This window comes from Gobius niger (assembly GCF_951799975.1).
Source record: "Gobius niger genome assembly, chromosome: 1".
In the NCBI taxonomy this organism is placed as follows: domain Eukaryota; kingdom Metazoa; phylum Chordata; class Actinopteri; order Gobiiformes; family Gobiidae; genus Gobius; species Gobius niger.
Window position 1 is genome coordinate 37731966 of NC_136852.1, and position 20255 is coordinate 37752220.

The 20255-nt window shown below is 41.3% G+C and overlaps 2 protein-coding genes across 2 annotated transcripts in view; both read right to left on the minus strand.

The window, feature by feature from the left end:
- The window catches only part of LOC306973751 (uncharacterized protein), a gene marked incomplete at both ends in the record, with an annotated part of 43266 nt that extends 38032 nt beyond the window's left edge, over positions 1–5234 (minus strand). Inside the window, 2 exons of the mRNA XM_079570755.1 lie at positions 4018–4077; positions 5132–5234. Of these exons, the coding sequence (XP_079426881.1) occupies positions 4018–4077; positions 5132–5234 (163 nt within the window). The remainder of the gene's footprint in view (positions 1–4017; positions 4078–5131) is intronic.
- The window catches only part of LOC306969139 (GTPase IMAP family member 8-like), a gene marked incomplete at its 5' end in the record, with an annotated part of 328162 nt that overhangs the window by 115538 nt on the left and 192369 nt on the right, over positions 1–20255 (minus strand). The gene's annotated exons all lie outside the window — the stretch shown is intronic.

Sequence of the window (20255 nt, forward strand, 5' to 3'; positions counted from 1 at the left end):
ACTTTACTATATGTTTTTACTTTTTGCCTATGTTTGGGACTATCTTTGTACTTCTGTTTACTGGCGGCCCTGACATCGTGTTTGTGCTTTAAGTTATCTTCATACTTTTTAATGCTAGCTGCCTTTTTCTTTTGTCTATACTCTGTATTATCACAATATTTATGTTTATTTGCTGCCTTGATTGCCACTTTCCTTTTGTCTCTATAGGCTGCATCGTCTCTATATTTAAGATTAACTGCAGCACTGATCGCAGCCTTTTTTTGTTCTCTATAATCTACATCGTCTCTATATTTAAGATTGACTGCAGCACTGCTCGCAGCCTTTTTTTGTTCTCTATAATCTACATCGTCTCTATATTTAAGATTGACTGCAGCACTGCTCGCAGCCTTTTTTTGTTCTCTATAAAATACATTCTCTCTATATTTACGATTGACTGCAGCACTGCTCGCAGCCTTTTTTTGTTCTCTATAATCTACATCGTCTCTATATTTAAGATTGACTGCAGCCTTCTTTACCTGTCTATAATCTACATTGTCTCTATATTTAACTTTGTCTGCAGCCTTCTTTCCCTGTCTGTAATCTACATTTTCCCTATATCTACTTCTCAATGTTTCACGCAGTCTATCTTTAATTGTGGCATATTTGCTTTTTAAATGTCTATGCTTTTTGTTTTGAATGTACTTGGATAATTTAGTGTGTTGTACATTCGTTTCAGTGTTTGGACTAACCACTGATTGGGCATCTACCTGTCTAGACCTAGTGTTGTAACCCATAAGAATAGAACTATTAATTTGGCAGCTTCCGTAACAACTATGGGTCACAGGGTTTTTAACGCAAGTTACATTTTCATAATGAATATTGTTAATATTTTCGAGGTAGATGCCGCTGGTTGACAAAGGCCTGGTAGTACAACCATATTTAAGCCAACGTCCACTCAAAAACGTATATATATCTACACATAAAAGATCTGCTGTTGCTTGGATCTCTATCTCAGTGGCCCACGTGTTAACTCTATGCATATTACTATCGTTAATATACTGGGCCACAGAAGAGCAGCCATCGCGCAAAAGACTATTGTATTTTGATGCATTACTTTTAAGATGTTTAACGACCGCAAGTCTAAGTTTCCTATGATGTTTCTGTGTGCCACTAACAGCCTGCGAGATCGAGCGAAAGAAACAGTTACCGTCGGCAACGATTTTATCATTTGTACACGGCACATCTAACTTTAACGATCTCAAAGGATCTATTGTTTCTGGTTCTGCTACAGCGAGTCTCTCATAGTCAATGTTTAGGTTCTTACACAGTGCCCTACAAACATTCTCCTGAAGAGGAATAAAATCAAGAGCATCATCTGTGGCACCGGTACAAACAACATCCCAATCAACATCACATTCACGATCAAGCTTTGTCTTTTTAGGTGTGTGTGTGTGTTTGGGAACAGACGACTTTGCTTTAACTGAGCTTTTACGCTTCGGCTTTTGGTCAGAAGTGTCAAGCTTCGGAGGGGAAATGACCTCAGACGCTTCACACTTCAAACCAACCACCACGACAACAACACCCGTAATCTCAAACAACTTATACTCAAGTCCATAACACTCAGCTAACGCGCAAAAATGAGCATACACTTCATCCAGGCTGCTAAAGTAAACAACAACACTTTTACCATCAGGGTCAACCATCCCAGTCGCACTACGACTGTGTGAGTCCACCACCGCGTATCTACCGCTGTCTTTAATGACTGCACAAGTGTTGCCACACATCGTCAGTAGACATGCATCATAGTGTGCCAACATCTCCGCTAAACCACCATCTAAGGTGACCCAAGAACCAGAAACAATAAACTCATGCTCCACTACATTTGCAGCCCCAGCAACCGGCCGACTGAACTCAAACTCAAACGGTTGACCATCAATAACTGACTCTTTGGGCAAGTCAGAAGGTAGTAAGCTATCATTCCCATTAGTCAGGTCGTTACCCCTAAGCTCTGTGTAAATAGCATCACCAATCTCTAAAGTCCTGTCTAAATCCTTTTGCTCCCATGTAAACACACTGGACACAGTGTGCCTAGCTAATGCCACCAGACCTATGGCTGCACACTGCACCCCTCCATACGGGAACCTGTTATCAGCCTGATGAAAACTACCCCTAACACAACTCGGAATATCAACGGGAACGCTATCCTCCATAACTATATCAGAACACGCTACAACAGGACTATCAACTAGAACACTATCCTCCATAACTACATCAGCACACACAACATCCAAATCATCACGTTCACGTTTCACCCTCTTACTTGTGAGTGTGCATTTGGGAACAGACGACTTAGCTTTAACTGACCTTTTGCGCTTTGGCCTTTGGTCAGAAGTGTCAGGCTTCTGAGGCAAAATGACCTCAGACGCTTCACACTTCAAACCAACAACCACGACAACAACGCCTGTAATCTCAAACAACTTATATTCAACTTCATAACAGTCAGCTAACGCGCAAAAATGAGCATATAAATCATCCAGGCTGCTAAAGTAAAGTACAACGCTTTTACCATCAGGGTCAACCATCCCAGTCGCACTACGACTGTGTGAGTCCACCACCGCGTATCTACCGCTGTCTTTAATGACTGCACAAGTGTTGCCACACATCGTCAGTAGACATGCATCATAGTGTGCCAACATCTCTCTAAAACCACCATCTAAGGTCACACAGGTACCGGAAACAATAAGCTCACTCTCTAGTACATTTGCAGCCCCAGCGACCGGCTGACTGAACTCAAACTCAAATGGTTGACCATCAATAACTGACTCTTTGGGCAAGTCAGAAGCTAGTAAGAGCTCGTGCCCATGAGTCAGGTCGTTATCCCTAAGCTCTGTGTAAACAGCATCACCAATCACTAAAGTCTTGTCTAAATCCTTTTGCTGCCATGTAAACACACTGGACACAGTGTGCCTAGCTAATGCCACCAGAGCTATGGCTGCACACTGAGCCCCTCCATACGGGAACCTGTCATCAGCCTGATGAAAACTACCCCTAACGCAACTCTGAATACCAACAGGAACGCTATCCTCCATAACTATATCAGCACAAGCTACAGGACTATCAACCTCCATCTCTACATCGCTACTACCAAACGTGATAAGGCTTTCACTATCACTAACATCTATGTCAGACTGTGCACAACAAATGCAAGACTTATCTTGGTCCCTGGCGTCAGAAGCGCTCTCCCCGTGGACAGCTGGTGGAATGCTGCGGCGTGGAGACGGCTGACTGGCTGAAAGGGGGCTGGTCCTCTTCATCTACAAGTCACAAAGAAAACACATAACCATTAGACATCTCTCAAAGTAAAGCGGATCTCACTCTGTTCAGTGTAGCTGCTTTTGAAAATGCGTTAATAAAAGAACACTGGTGTTGCAAGTATACAGTGTGCGAGAGATTTTTCCTTTTCTATATTTGGCCTTTGTGCCTTCTCTTACGCACCTGTTGAAAACAAAGGAGATGTGCGAAGTAAACCTTCTTTAATTTTTGAAAATGATACATAAAAATCATCATCTCACCTGGTCCACGAAGACCACTGGGGCGTCGGGGGAACTGGTGAGTGATGCTCCTGGAATCACCCCCACATCCACGAACTGCAGCTGCAAAAAGAATAACGTGTTAGATACTACTTCATGACAGATCATAGAATGTCAATTAATAAAAAGTACACACACCTCCTCCTCCAAGAAGCCGTCCAGGATGACCACGCTGGTAGGTGACGTTCCTGGTGTCACCTCCACGACAGCTGCCGCCACCTAGAGGACAACATTTGTTAATAATCAAAGAAGTTACAATGTAAAAACTTATTCAGCCACTTTAAACGACACTGACCTGGTCCTCCTCCATAGTAGACACGGAGCTGGCAGATGAGCCGGGTCTCACCGCCACAACCTCTTGTGCTGCCCGCGCCTACAATAAACAAAATAACAAATATGCATTAATTTCTTTAGAATGTATAAAGAGCACAGCCTTAAAAACACCTACCTGCCGCGTGGGCCGGCGTCTCTTTGGGGCAGCACGCTTGCGACGCCTCGTCCGAGACGTCTGCAAAAAAAAGACGTGTTATTTCACCAGCTCAGAAATCATGATTAAACAACAACATTTCACACAAGATCTGATACTTACCTTCTTTCCCGAAGGAAAGGAGCCGATGCCCTGGCCACAGCCGCCGTGAGATGGAGAGAAGCGCTCCATCTCCACCAGCATGGCAGGGCTGAACAGGCAAGGCGACAAGGGAAAGGAGAACACGTTCTCCACCTCAAAACAAAGGAAACAGACAGTTTAGTCACAGCACTCACAATCTAACCATAGCTTTATAGAGTAGAACACTAACCTCCTGCGCCTGCAGCAGTCCCTTGGGGCTCACGGGGGAGACCCCAGGCTGAGTGACGGAGATAAACACAAAGAAGTCAGTATAATGCAACTTCAGTTAACAATGCTTTAACAAAACAGGAACAGTATCTCACCTTGCTGCCCCGTCGAACCTCGGTCCACTCAGGAGGGGGTGGAGGTGGCACGGGCGGCGGCTCGGGCACCTCCACTCTTGGGGAAACCCTCCTGGTGACCGGGCGGGGCGGGGGAGGAGACACCGGCGCAACAGCGGCAGCGTCATCCAGCTCCAGCTGCATGTAGCACGCCTGCCACAGCAGCTGGACGAGGATGGGCATGCCAAAGTCGTCGCTCAGGTGAGTCTGAAACACATCATTCACCCACGTTAAATAAAACAACAGTCATTAAAATGGTCAACTTTAAAGAGAGAGACTGTACTTACACCATCCCTGGCCCACAGATGCCCTTTGCTCCGGGGAAACTTGTGTGCTACACGGAAGTAGCGGATCCCTAAAACAGATGTTAGCAACAAAAAGAACATGTTAAAGTATGCGCCACTCTAAGGAAAATAGTGATGACAGTTGCATTTTTTATACATACCCATGCCAACAGCGATGCGGTGGTACGCCTGCCGAAGGAGGGTCTGAATCTCCACCCCAGCGCTAAGCCGAGGTGGAAAATCCACGACACACACCTACGAACACAAAATTACAATTTAGACAAGTTAAATACAATAATGAAGTACTCAGACCTCATAGAAGTGAAGTACACACCTTGGGCCAGCGTCCACAGACGTAGGCCAGGAGCTGGCCGAACTCCCTCGCAGCCTGGTCCAACGTCCGGCACGTCGTCAGTCCGTTGCAGGGTGCCATCAGAACGACAAGAGCTGGCTCTGACAACAAGAGAAGGGTCAAAGGTCAAACGTGCTGAACTATATGAGACATTTCAAAAATGTAAAAAAAAAAAAAAAATTTTTTTTTTTTTTTTTAAAAGGCTAAAATGTTGCTAGTACAACTGTACCCACCTCGGGGCAGGGTGGTCCCAGCCAGCTCCCTGTGGATGTGCGAGGGTCCACCACCAGGCGTCGCGCTGAAGCCGAAGGAATAGTGCCCCTCCTGCATCGGCACGTGCTGGTCCACGATGGCTCGCAGATGGGAGTTCCCGACAAGCAGAATGAACTAAGACCAAAAAAGAAACAATCTGTATTTAGTGATTGTCAGCACATCAAAAGTCACACATTTATTTCCTTCTCAAACTCGTGAACTTGCCTTCTTGTCGGGAGACTCCTGCGGGAGCACCAGCCGGTGCTGCTTCCCGGACACTCCAGTGGGCCAAACCTGGGGACGGTGTCGGTAGCCGGGTCCACGGGCTTCAAAGACAAGAGAAATCATTGTAATATCAAACAGAATTAAAAAGGAGGTGGAAGTATTCTGAAATCCACTTACGTTCCTCGACGGGGGGCCAAAGAGGAGAGGGATCGAGCTCCTCCTCAGGAACAGCCGACTGCCCCGGGAGCAGCTCGACGAGAACAGCGGACTGCCCCGCGAGCTCCTCCTCGTGAACAGCCGACTGCCCCGGGAGCAGCTCGACGGGACCAGACGACTCCCCCAGGAGCAGCTCGACGGGAACAGGGGACTGCCCCGCGAGCTCCTCCTCGGGAAGAGCGGACTGCCCCGCAAGCAGCTCGTCAGGTACAGCGCACTGCCCCGGGAGCAGCTCGACGGGAACAGAAGACTGCCCCGCGAGCTCCTCCTCAGGAACAGCGCACTGCCCCGCGAGCTGCTTCTCCCTCCTCCTCTTGGCCGCAAGGGATCGCCTGGACCCCTTGCCGCGCGGCATCTGAAATACAAAAGTGGAATGAGTAAACAACACAATGGTCAAACAACCAAACCGAAGTAGCCATGTCTTAAACTAAAGTCAGACGCATAGAGAAACAACACTTCATATCATCCTAGCCTCAGTCTTGTGATGGTGCTGTAGAAGGTACTGACCTCATTCTGGCATCAATGGACTGAGGCAGAGACGACCACAGCATGGACTGGTATGACTCAGTCCACACTGTCAACAGCTAAAGATTTAATTCAGGTTTAATGTGAAACAACTTCTGTCCTCAGTGTCCTCACAGACAGGACCAGACATGGACCAAGCCAGAACCAGCAAAACCAAAACCACATGATCCTAGATGTATCTAGTTTAACACCAAATATAGCCTAAAGTGAGATTTAGTCAACCTGCCAGACACAGACAATACATTTCCAAATCTGACAACAGAAAACGCTCCACTTCCCAAATTTTCACCAAAGAGTAACAAAAGAAAGACCTTATCCCAAGCAGTACTAAGCCACTATCTCAGTTGTACCAAGAAGACAGTCATTTACGGCCCGTTTCATCAAAACATTCCACATAACATAAGCAACTAAAAACTATTAACTCAAAACAGTCAAATGATCTAAACTGTAGAATTCATCTGAACTGTAGAATTCATCATTAGTGGGACCCATCAGGTATAAGGCAATAAACAAAAAAGACGTACACAAGACACAGAGCCACACCAAGTCTGCACCAACAGTGTTATCATCACTACATTAAAACATGACGCTGCTCCACAACAAGAAAGAACCAGGTCTAATATATTGCCTTTAAACTGACAAATTTGGATGCTACAAATATGTTCCGAAAGTTAGGAATGAGTTTGGCCCACAAACAACATCTTAATTTAGTGATTTCCTTTTCTGTGTTTGCAATCAACAAAGTCACATAGGGCCTTTAAACACAGGGCAGCTCCTCCTCCTACCACAGACATGTCACAAATACAAACCCTGCATCAGGTCTGAAACAGTACCACTCTGAGGCTGAACCCTAAGCCAGACCAGAACACTACAGTAAAGTTCACATGAATCAAGAAAACAGCCGCTGTCAAACACAAGGTCAAATACCCACAAATATCAACTATTTTCTCCACATAAAAGTTGCATAATGCAGCTTTAAGTGAGACACAAGGACATTAACAAACAGAACGAGAAACAAACCTTAAACTGAAACATCCGCACCAAGCTTGGACCAGAATGCAAACTCTATACAAAACATGTAGACAGTTCCACCAGGAACAGAACTCATTTAGATTAAATCTTAGAGGAATCTATCAAGTTAAAATTAGCTTAAAATGAAAACAAATAAATCAAATCAACAAGACACAGAACCAAACCAAGTCTGCACCAAAACAAACATGAATACGCGACACAATGAAACTGTTCCACAACATGAAAGATGAGAAATCATGAACCAAAACATCTGAGACAAAATGGCCGCTCTCTATCACACAGATGTGCTGTCACAACAATAAACACTACATCAGGTCTGAATGAGCACCATACTGAGGCTGAACCTTCAGCCATGCCAACACTCTTGTTCTTAACACACGCTCTCACAGCATCAATCCAAACATCACACAATAAAACAGAATGACCTGCAATACACACAATGGCCACCCAGAGCACTGCACTTCAGGGTCAAGGTCAAATACACACAAATATAAACTCTTTTTCCACATGAAAGTTACATAATGCAGCTTTAAGACACAAGGACATTAACAAACCTTACACTGAAACAAAATCCGCACTAAGCTTGGACCAGAACTCCACAAACTACAAACAAACCATGTAAACAGAGTCCTCCCAAGAACAGAACTCATTTAGATTAAATCTAAAATATGAACAATGCACTTTTAAGTAAGACACAAGGACATTAACAAAGAGAAAGAACCAAACATTACATCCTCTTACATGACACGCTCTCACAAGTACCAGAACACGACATCAGGTCTGAACCAGAACCTGCGTACTACAGCACTACAGTAAAGTTCACATGACACAAGAAAACAGAGCCACTGTCAAATACAAGGTCAAATATCTACAAATATCAACTATTTCCACATAAAAGTTACATAATGCAGCTTTAAAGCAGTACTGAGTAACTCTTCCCCCTAGAGGTCATAAGCGCTACTGCAGGTGTAGTAGAAAGTTACGATTTTTTTACTTATTAATTGTCTTGGAGAGTAAATACAACGCCAACAGGAAAGGCGAAGGGAGAGAGGGTTACTGTGCATCCAATTATACAATGGAAATATTTTTTTTCACTCAAACTTTGCTGTAAATACTGTTTAAAGTGACGTTAGCCCGCAGTTAGCTTTGCCCGTTAGCATGTTAGCTTCTTCTTTGTGATTCTATTAGTGTGTATTGCTTTCTCCGCACCGGTGGCAGACAAGTTGCAAACATGGTTTTCTGGTCAGAGACACCAGGGGGAGATGAAAGACCCTCCAATCATCCCATAAACACTTCTATTACCCGCACAGGGACTACGAAAAGGATTTATTAAGGTAAACACGTTACTTAGTGCTGCTTTAAGTAAGACACAGGGACAATAACAAACAGAACGAGAAACAAACCTTAAACTGAAACAACATCCGCACCAAGCTTGGACCAGATATCTACAAACTCTACACAAAACATGTAAACAGTCCCACCAGGAACAGAACTCATTTAGATTAAATTCTTAGAGGAATCTATCAAGTTAGCTTGAAATGAAAACAAATAAATCAAATCAACAAGACACAGAACCAAACCAAGTCTGCACCAAAACAAACATGAATACACGACACAATGAAACTGTTCAACATAAAAGATGAGAAATCATGATCCAAAACATCAGAGACAAAATGGCCGCTCTCTATCACACAGACGTGCTGTCACAACGATACACACTACATCAGGTCTGAACGAGCACCATACTGAGGCTGAACCTTCAGTCATGCCAACACTCCTGTTCTTAACACACACTGTCACAGCATCTATCCAAACATCACACAATAAAACAGAATGACCTGCAATACACACAATGACCACCCAGAGCACTGCGCTTCAGAGAATATGTACTCCTGTTCATCACAAGCAATCTCACAACAGAGAACCAGAAAAAAGCAAACAAATAGGTGCCAACTGTATCAAAACTGGACATTTTCACACAACACTACAGGCTACACCAACAAGACTTGTTCCCCACAAACAGCTAATCTACTAGAACAAAATAGTTTTAAATGATGCTTTATTTGTGAAGTGTCACAATCGAGCCAACAAGTCTAATGCAAACACATTAGCAGTATCATATCTGACACAAAATGGCGGCTGTCCTTAAACACACAGAACATCGTCCCTCCTCTCACAAGTACAAACCCTACATCAGGTCTGAACCAGTACCAGAACACTACAGTAATGTTGACATGAATCACTATAACAGTACATTTATAGGTAACACTTTATTTTACACTACCACTGATACATTGTACCTGCCACATTTAGTACAGTGTAATCTGCTCTGTAACCATGTGTTATGGTTACATAGAACATTACATTGTACTAAATGTGGCAGGTACAAAGTAATCAAGGGTAATGTAAAATAAAGTGTTACCCATGTATATTCACATTGCAATAAAACCGCCTGAGCAACTGTCCTGCAGACACAAAATGGCTGCCTATTACAGTTTTGTTCCTTTAGTAACACAGAAGGTTTAGTTTACCTCCTTCACTAGTTTCGATCGCTTCCTGTGATCTTCTTCATCTCCCTCCTTCCAGAGGAAGATCACAGGAAGTGATTGAAACTAGTGAAGCAGGTAAACTAAACCTTCTGTATTACTAAAAGAACAAAACTGGAATAGACTTAACCTAACAAGACAGTATGAACCTTTTACAAAGACGAAATGGCTGCCCACAGCACTGCACTTCAGATATTATAATATAAACACCTGTACATCACACACGCTACCACAGCAGAGAGTCAGCAAAAACACCACCACACAGAGGCTAACTGTGCTCCAAATTTCACCCAATGCAAACAGGCAAAACCAAGAACAAAGACTTCTTCACAACAGTTTTAAATGATGATTTACTTGTGAGGTGTCAGAGTAAAAACAGATCAAATGTGTGTATTTGACCTTGTAGTGACCCAGCGGTTGTATATGAGTGGTCAACATGGCACCTTTACTTTCCATCACAGTGGTCTTTAAAACACTCCTAAAAGTTACACAATGAAGCTTTAAGTAAGACACAAGGACATTAACAGAACGAGAAACTAGCCTGAAATGTACAGACCATCACTTTAAAGCCACACAGTGGGAACATTCCAGATTATATGAGCAACTGAAAACTATTGCCAATTTCAAACATTCACAAACAGATCAGATAAGCAATTGCAAAAAGCGGACTAATCAGAAATACACGATGCAACTTAAAACACCAACTCAATCTTAACCTAGAACATCAGAACTAAAGCAGAAATCTTCATAGAGAACATGTGCAATAAATCTGAATGTTCCACATCATGAAAGACGATAAGTCATGAACCAACAGGTCGACAGCATTGGCTGCAATAACAAACAGAGGAGCAGCATCCTCCCCCTCACAGCAGGTCTGAACCATAACCTTAGTCAGAACATTACACAATTACATTTCATTACCTTCACATCACACAATAAAACAGCCTCATCACACACGCTCTCACAGCAGAGAAACACAAAAAAAACACATCACCACAGAGGATCTAACTGTTAATAACTGGACCATTTCACCTAATGCAAACAAGAAATAAGAGTGTTCCTCACTAACAAAACAACTTCAATAAGATAGTGATTTGAAAAGGATAGAAAAGCCAACTTAATCTCCATAAAATCAGTTTTAAAAAAAACATGCTATTTTGTTTAAGAAACATTAGGTGTTAAGTGACACTATAAAACTGTTCCAAAACATATTTACAACATGACGAATGAAAAAAGATGAACCAGCAGGTCTAATGCAAACACAGTCCCAGAATCAAAATGGCGGCTCTCCATCACACAGACACCTCTCACGAGGAGGAACATTAGGTCTGAACCAGTACCACACTGAGACTGGACCATGAGCCAGGGTCAGACTTTATTGTGAATAGAAGACCTGCCATATTAAAATGATCCCCAAAACACAGAACTAAACCAAGTCTTCAACAAGACTGTCATCATCACTGCATGAACATTCACATGACTTGATAAAACTGTCCACAACATTAAAGATGTTTAAATCATGAACTGAAACGTCTAATGCAAACACAGCTCAGCACAGACGTGTTCTTCAAACAAGGACAAACACGTGTGAAACATAACCCTAGTCAGAACATTACATTTATATCATCACACACGCTCTCATAGCATTTATCCTCACGTCACACAATAAAACAGGCTGAGCAAATGACCTGCAATACACACAATGACCACCCAGAGCACTGCGCTTCAGAGAATATGTACTCCTGTTCATCACATGCAATCTCACAACAGAGAACCAGAAAAAAGCAAACAAATAGATGCCAACTGTGTCAAAACTGGACATTTTCACACAACACTACAGGCTACACCAACAAAGACTTGTTCCCCACAAACAGCTAAGCTACTAGAACAAAATAGTTTTAAATGATGATTTATTTGTGAAGTGTCACAGTCGAGCCAACAAGTCTAATGCAAACACATTAGCAGTATCATATCTGACACAAAATGGCGGCTGTCCTTAAACACACAGAACATCGTCCCTCCTCTCACAAGTACAAACCCTACATCAGGTCTGAACCAGTACCAGAACACTACAGTAATGTTGACATGAATCAATACATTACATTTATAGATAACACTTTATTTTACACTACCACTGATACATTGTACCTGCCACATTTAGTACAGTGTAATCTGCTCTGTAACCATGTGTTATGGTTACATAGAACATTACATTGTACTAAATGTGGCAGGTACAAAGTAATCAAGGGTAATGTAAAATAAAGTGTTACCCATGTATATTCACATTGCAATAAAACCGCCTGAGCAACTGTCCTGCAGACACAAAATGGCTGCCTATTACAGTTTTGTTCCTTTAGTAACACAGAAGGTTTAGTTTACCTCCTTCACTAGTTTCGATCGCTTCCTGTGATCTTCTTCATCTCCCTCCTTCCAGAGGAAGATCACAGGAAGTGATTGAAACTAGTGAAGCAGGTAAACTAAACCTTCTGTATTACTAAAAGAACAAAACTGGAATAGACTTAACCTAACAAGACAGTATGAACCTTTTACAAAGACGAAATGGCTGCCCACAGCACTGCACTTCAGATATTATAATATAAACACCTGTACATCACACACGCTACCACAGCAGAGAGTCAGCAAAAAACACCACCACACAGAGGCTAACTGTGCTCCAAATTTCACCCAATGCAAACAGGCAAAACCAAGAACAAAGACTTCTTCACAACAGTTTTAAATGATGATTTACTTGTGAGGTGTCAGAGTAAAAACAGATCAAATGTGTGTATTTGACCTTGTAGTGACCCAGCGGTTGTATATGAGTGGTCAACATGGCACCTTTACTTTCCATCACAGTGGTCTTTAAAACACTCCTAAAAGTTACACAATGAAGCTTTAAGTAAGACACAAGGACATTAACAGAACGAGAAACTAGCCTGAAATGTACAGACCATCACTTTAAAGCCACACAGTGGGAACATTCCAGATTATATGAGCAACTGAAAACTATTGCCAATTTCAAACATTCACAAACAGATCAGATAAGCAATTGCAAAAAGCGGACTAATCAGAAATACACGATGCAACTTAAAACACCAACTCAATCTTAACCTAGAACATCAGAACTAAAGCAGAAATCTTCATAGAGAACATGTGCAATAAATCTGAATGTTCCACATCATGAAAGATGACAAGTCATGAACCAACAGGTCGACAGCATTGGCTGCAATAACAAACAGAGGAGCAGCATCCTCCCCCTCACAGCAGGTCTGAACCATAACCTTAGTCAGAACATTACACAATTACATTTCATTACCTTCACATCACACAATAAAACAGCCTCATCACACACGCTCTCACAGCAGAGAAACACAAAAAAAACACATCACCACAGAGGATCTAACTGTTAATAACTGGACCATTTCACCTAATGCAAACAAGAAATAAGAGTGTTCCTCACTAACAAAACAACTTCAATAAGATAGTGATTTGAAAAGGATAGAAAAGCCAACTTAATCTCCATAAAATCAGTTTTTAAAAAAACATGCTATTTTGTTTAAGAAACATTAGGTGTTAAGTGACACTATAAAACTGTTCCAAAACATATTTACAACATGACGAATGAAAAAAGATGAACCAGCAGGTCTAATGCAAACACAGTCCCAGAATCAAAATGGCGGCTCTCCATCACACAGACACCTCTCACGAGGAGGAACATTAGGTCTGAACCAGTACCACACTGAGACTGGACCATGAGCCAGGGTCAGACTTTATTGTGAATAGAAGACCTGCCATATTAAAATGATCCCCAAAACACAGAACTAAACCAAGTCTTCAACAAGACTGTCATCATCACTGCATGAACATTCACATGACTTGATAAAACTGTCCACAACATTAAAGATGTTTAAATCATGAACTGAAACGTCTAATGCAAACACAGCTCAGCACAGACGTGTTCTTCAAACAAGGACAAACACGTGTGAAACATAACCCTAGTCAGAACATTACATTTATATCACACACGCTCTCATAGCATTTATCCTCACGTCACACAATAAAACAGGCTGAGCAAATGACCTGCAATACACACAATGACCACCCAGAGCACTGCGCTTCAGAGAATATGTACTCCTGTTCATCACATGCAATCTCACAACAGAGAACCAGAAAAAAGCAAACAAATAGATGCCAACTGTGTCAAAACTGGACATTTTCACACAACACTACAGGCTACACCAACAAAGACTTGTTCCCCACAAACAGCTAAGCTACTAGAACAAAATAGTTTTAAATGATGATTTATTTGTGAAGTGTCACAGTCGAGCCAACAAGTCTAATGCAAACACATTAGCAGTATCATATCTGACACAAAATGGCGGCTGTCCTTAAACACACAGAACATCGTCCCTCCTCTCACAAGTACAAACCCTACATCAGGTCTGAACCAGTACCAGAACACTCCAGTAATGTTGACATGAATCAATACATTACATTTATAACCTTCCAAACAATTGATCCTGGAGCGTCCTAGAGACCACTGTGATGGAAAGTAAAGGCACTATGCTGACCACTCATACACCCACTGGGTTACTACAAGGTCAAATACCCACAAATATAAACTATTTTTCCACATGAAAGTTACATAATGCAGCTTTAAGTAACACACAAGGACATTAACAAACAGAACGAGAAACAAGCCTTACGCTGAAACAAAATCCGCACTAAGCTTGGACCAGAACTCTACAAACTACAAACAAACCATGTAAACAGAGTCCTCCCAACAACACAACTCATTTAGATTCAATCTAAGATATGAACAATGCACTTTTAAGTAAGACACAAGGACTTGTGAGGTGTCACATGGCACAATAAAACTGTTCCACAAGCAGACAGATGAACCAACAGATGTAATGCAAACACATTAGCAGCCTCACACGGACACAAAACCCTACATCAGCTCAGTACCACAAAAAAGATCACATCAATCAAGAAAACACAGTCACTGTGACACACAACATGGCCGCCTCTGTCTTGTGACACAGAAAATGGCCGCCACAGCACCAAACTACAGAGCTTGACAACAAGAATAAACATACAATGCCTTTTTATAATGTCAACACTTATTGTGCTCAAAGCCTTACAACTCCTGTTCACTCACAATCTCACAGCAAAGAACCCGAGCAAAACAACACTACACTGAGGCCAACTGTGTCTAGAACTGGACTAGACAGGCTATAATCAAATGCAAGGTAAACGGGCAGAAACATAAAGACCATCACATTAAAGCCAAACAGTGCAAACATTCCAGATTATATGAGCAACTGAAAACTATTGCCAATTTCAAACATTCACAAACAGATCAGATAAGCAATTGCAAAAAGCGGACTAATCAGAAATACACGATGCAACTTAAAACACAAAACACCAACTCAATCTTAACCTAGAACATCAGAACTAAAGCAGAAATCTTCATAGAGAACATGTGCAATAAATCTGAATGTTCCACATCATGAAAGATGACAAGTCATGAACCAACAGGTCGACAGCATTGGCTGCAATAACAAACAGAGGAGCAGCATCCTCCCCCTCACAGCAGGTCTGAACCATAACCTTAGTCAGAACATTACACAATTACATTTCATTACCTTCACATCACACAATAAAACAGCCTCATCACACACGCTCTCACAGCAGAGAAACACACAAAAAACACATCACCACAGAGGATCTAACTGTTAATAACTGGACCATTTCACCTAATGCAAACAAGAAATAAGAGTGTTCCTCACTAACAAAACAACTTCAATAAGATAGTGATTTGAAAAGGATAGAAAAGCCAACTTAATCTCCATAAAATCAGTTTTTAAAAAAACATGCTATTTTGTTTAAGAAACATTAGGTGTTAAGTGACACTATAAAACTGTTCCAAAACATATTTACAACATGAGGAATGAAAAAAGATGAACCAGCAGGTCTAATGCAAACACAGTCCCAGAATCAAAATGGCGGCTCTCCATCACACAGACACCCCTCACGAGGAGGAACATTAGGTCTGAACCAGTACCACACTGAGACTGGACCATGAGCCAGGTCAGAACACGACAGTAAAGATCACATGAATCAAGAAAACAGAGCCACTGTCAAATACAAGGTCAAATACCCACAAATATCAACTCTTTTCTCCACATAAAAGTTGCATAACGCAGCTTGTAAGACACAAGGACATTAACAAACAGAATGAGAAACAAACCTTAAACTGAAACATCTGCACCAAGCTTGTACCAGAACGCAAACTATACAAAACATGTAGACAGTTCCACCAGGAACAGAACTCATTTAGATTAAATCTTAGAGGCATCTATCAAGTTAAAATTAGCTTAAAATGAAAACAATTAATCAAATCAACAAGACACAGAACCAAACCAAGTCTGCACCAAAACAAACATGAATACGCGACACAATGAAACTGTTCCACAACATGAAAGATGAGAAATCATGAACCAAAACATCTGAGACAAAATGGCCGCTCTCAATCACACAGATGTGCTGTCACAACGATAAACACTACATCATGTCTGAACCAGTACCTGTGAACCAGAACACTACAGGAAAGTTCACATGAATCAATATAACAGAACCACTGTCCTGTGAGTCACAACATGGCCACAGCACCACAGAAACAACAAGAGTAAACATAATGCCTTTTTAAAATACAAAGCCTTTGAACTACTCCTGTTCATCACACACAATCTCACACAGAGAACCAGAGCAAAATACTATACTGAGGCTAACTGTGTCTAAAAGTGGTCATAGACAGATTATAATTAAATGCAGATAAGGTAAACAGGCAAAGATGGACAGACCATCACTTTAAAGCCACACAGTGGAAACATTTCAGATTATACAAGCAACTAAAAACTATTGTCACTTTAAAACATACACAAACAGATCAACTTAAAGGTCCTATATCATGCAAAATTGACTTTTTGGAGCTTTTAGCCATGTTGTTATGCTATTTCCTTATCAAAAACACCCCAGAGTGGTCTGTGGCTTCATTCACGCAGCTCTCAGTAATCCTCATGAATCCTGCTCTCTGAGCAGCTGCTCCTCCCTCTCCTGGTGAACGACTGAGTGTTCAGTTGTGTCGTAACAGCGACAGCAAAGATGGACAGACCATCACTTTAAAGCCACACAGTGGAAACATTCCAGATTATATGAGCAACTAAAACCTATTGTTACTTTAAAACATACACAAACAGATCAACTTAACTGTTGCACAAAACTGTACAGTAAAAACGTGACACTACAGGACTAAACAAGAACCAGAACTCTGCATGGCCTACACAAACAATAAGACCCACCAGGGTCAGACTTTATTGTAAATAGAAGACCTGCCATATTAAAATGATCCACAAAACACAGAACTAAACCAAGTCTTCAACAGGACTGTCATCATCACTGCATGAACATTCACATGACTTGATAAAACTGTCCACAACATTAAAGATGTTTAAATCATGAACTGAAATGTCTAATGCAAACACAGCTCAGCACAGACGTGTTCTTCAAACAAGGACAAACACGTGTGAAACATAACCCTAGTCAGAACATTACATTTATATCACACACGCTCTCATAGCATTTATCCTCACGTCACACAATAAAACAGGCTGAGCAAATGACCTGCAATACACACAATGACCACCCAGAGCACTGCGCTTCAGAGAATATGTACTCCTGTTCATCACATGCAATCTCACAACAGAGAACCAGAAAAAAAGCAAACAAATAGGTGCCAACTGTGTCAAAACTGGACATTTTCACACAACACTACAGGCTACACCAACAAAGACTTGTTCCCCACAAACAGTTAAGCTACTAGAACAAAATAGTTTTAAATGATGATTTATTTGTGAAGTGTCACAATCGAGCCAACAAGTCTAATGCAAACACATTAGCAGTATCATATCTGACACAATGGCGGCTGTCCTTAAACACACAGAACATCGTCCCTCCTCTCACAAGTACAAACCCTACATCAGGTCTGAACCAGTACCAGAACACTACAGTAATGTTGACATGAATCACTATAACAGTACATTTATAGGTAACACTTTGTTTTACACTACCACTGATACATTGTACCTGCCACATTTAGTACAGTGTAATCTGCTCTGTAACCATGTGTTATGGTTATATAGGACATTACATTGTACTAAATGTGGCAGGTACAAAGTAATCAAGGGTAATGTAAAATAAAGTGTTACCCATGTATATTCACATTGCAATAAAACCGCCTGAGCAACTGTCCTGCAGACACAAAATGGCTGCCTATTACAGTTTTGTTCCTTTAGTAACACAGAAGGTTTAGTTTACCTCCTTCACTAGTTTCGATCGCTTCCTGTGATCTTCCTCATCTCCCTCCTTCCAGAGGAAGATCACAGGAAGTGATTGAAACTAGTGAAGCAGGTAAACTAAACCTTCTGTATTACTAAAAGAACAAAACTGGAATAGACTTAACCTAACAAGACAGTATGAACCTTTTACAAAGACGAAATGGCTGCCCACAGCACTGCACTTCAGATATTATAATATAAACACCTGTACATCACACACGCTACCACAGCAGAGAGTCAGCAAAAAACACCACCACACAGAGGCTAACTGTGCTCCAAATTTCACCCAATGCAAACAGGCAAAACCAAGAACAAAGACTTCTTCACAACAGTTTTAAATGATGATTTACTTGTGAGGTGTCAGAGTAAAAACAGATCAAATGTGTGTATTTGACCTTGTAGTGACCCAGCGGTTGTATATGAGTGGTCAACATGGCACCTTTACTTTCCATCACAGTGGTCTTTAAAACACTCCTAAAAGTTACACAATGAAGCTTTAAGTAAGACACAAGGACATTAACAGAACGAGAAACTAGCCTGAAATGTACAGACCATCACTTTAAAGCCACACAGTGGGAACATTCCAGATTATATGAGCAACTGAAAACTATTGCCAATTTCAAACATTCACAAACAGATCAGATAAGCAATTGCAAAAAGCGGACTAATCAGAAATACACGATGCAACTTAAAACACAAAACACCAACTCAATCTTAACCTAGAACATCAGAACTAAAGCAGAAATCTTCATAGAGAACATGTGCAATAAATCTGAATGATCCACATCATGAAAGATGACAAGTCATGAACCAACAGGTCGACAGCATTGGCTGCAATAACAGAGGAGCAGCATCCTCCCCCTCACAGCAGGTCTGAACCATAACCTTAGTCAGAACATTACACAATTACATTACATTACCTTCACATCACACAATAAAACAGCCTCATCACACACGCTCTCACAGCAGAGAAACAAAAAAAAAACACATCACCACAGAGGATCTAACTGTTAATAACTGGACCATTTCACCTAATGCAAACAAGAAATAAGAGTGTTCCTCACTAACAAAACAACTTCAATAAGATAGTGATTTGAAAAGGATAGAAAAGCCAACTTAATCTCCATAAAATCAGTTTTTAAAAAAACATGCTATTTTGTTTAAGAAACATTAGGTGTTAAGTGACACTATAAAACTGTTCCAAAACATATTTACAACATGACGAATGAAAAAAGATGAACCAGCAGGTCTAATGCAAACACAGTCCCAGAATCAAAATGGCGGCTCTCCATCACACAGACACCTCTCACGAGGAGGAACATTAGGTCTGAACCAGTACCACACTGAGACTGGACCATGAGCCAGGTCAGACTTTATTGTGAATAGAAGACCTGCCATATTAAAATGATCCCCAAAACACAGAACTAAACCAAGTCTTCAACAAGACTGTCATCATCACTGCATGAATAGTCACATGACTTGGTAAAACAGCAGCTGCACAACATTTAAGATGTTTAAATCATGAACTAAAACATCTAATGCAAACACAGCTCAGCACAGACGTGTTCAAACATGAACACGTGTGAAACCTAACCTTAGTCAGAACATTACATTTATATCATCACACACGCTGTCACAGCATTTATCCTCACTTCACACAATAAAACAGAATGACCTGCAATACACACAATGACCACCCAGAGCACTGCGCTTCAGAGAATATGTACTCCTGTTCATCACATGCAATCTCACAACAGAGAACCAGAAAAAAGCAAACAAATAGATGCCAACTGTGTTCAAAACTGGACATTTTCACACAACACTACAGGCTACACCAACAAAGACTTGTTCCCCACAAACAGTTAAGCTACTAGAACAAAATAGTTTTAAATGATGCTTTATTTGTG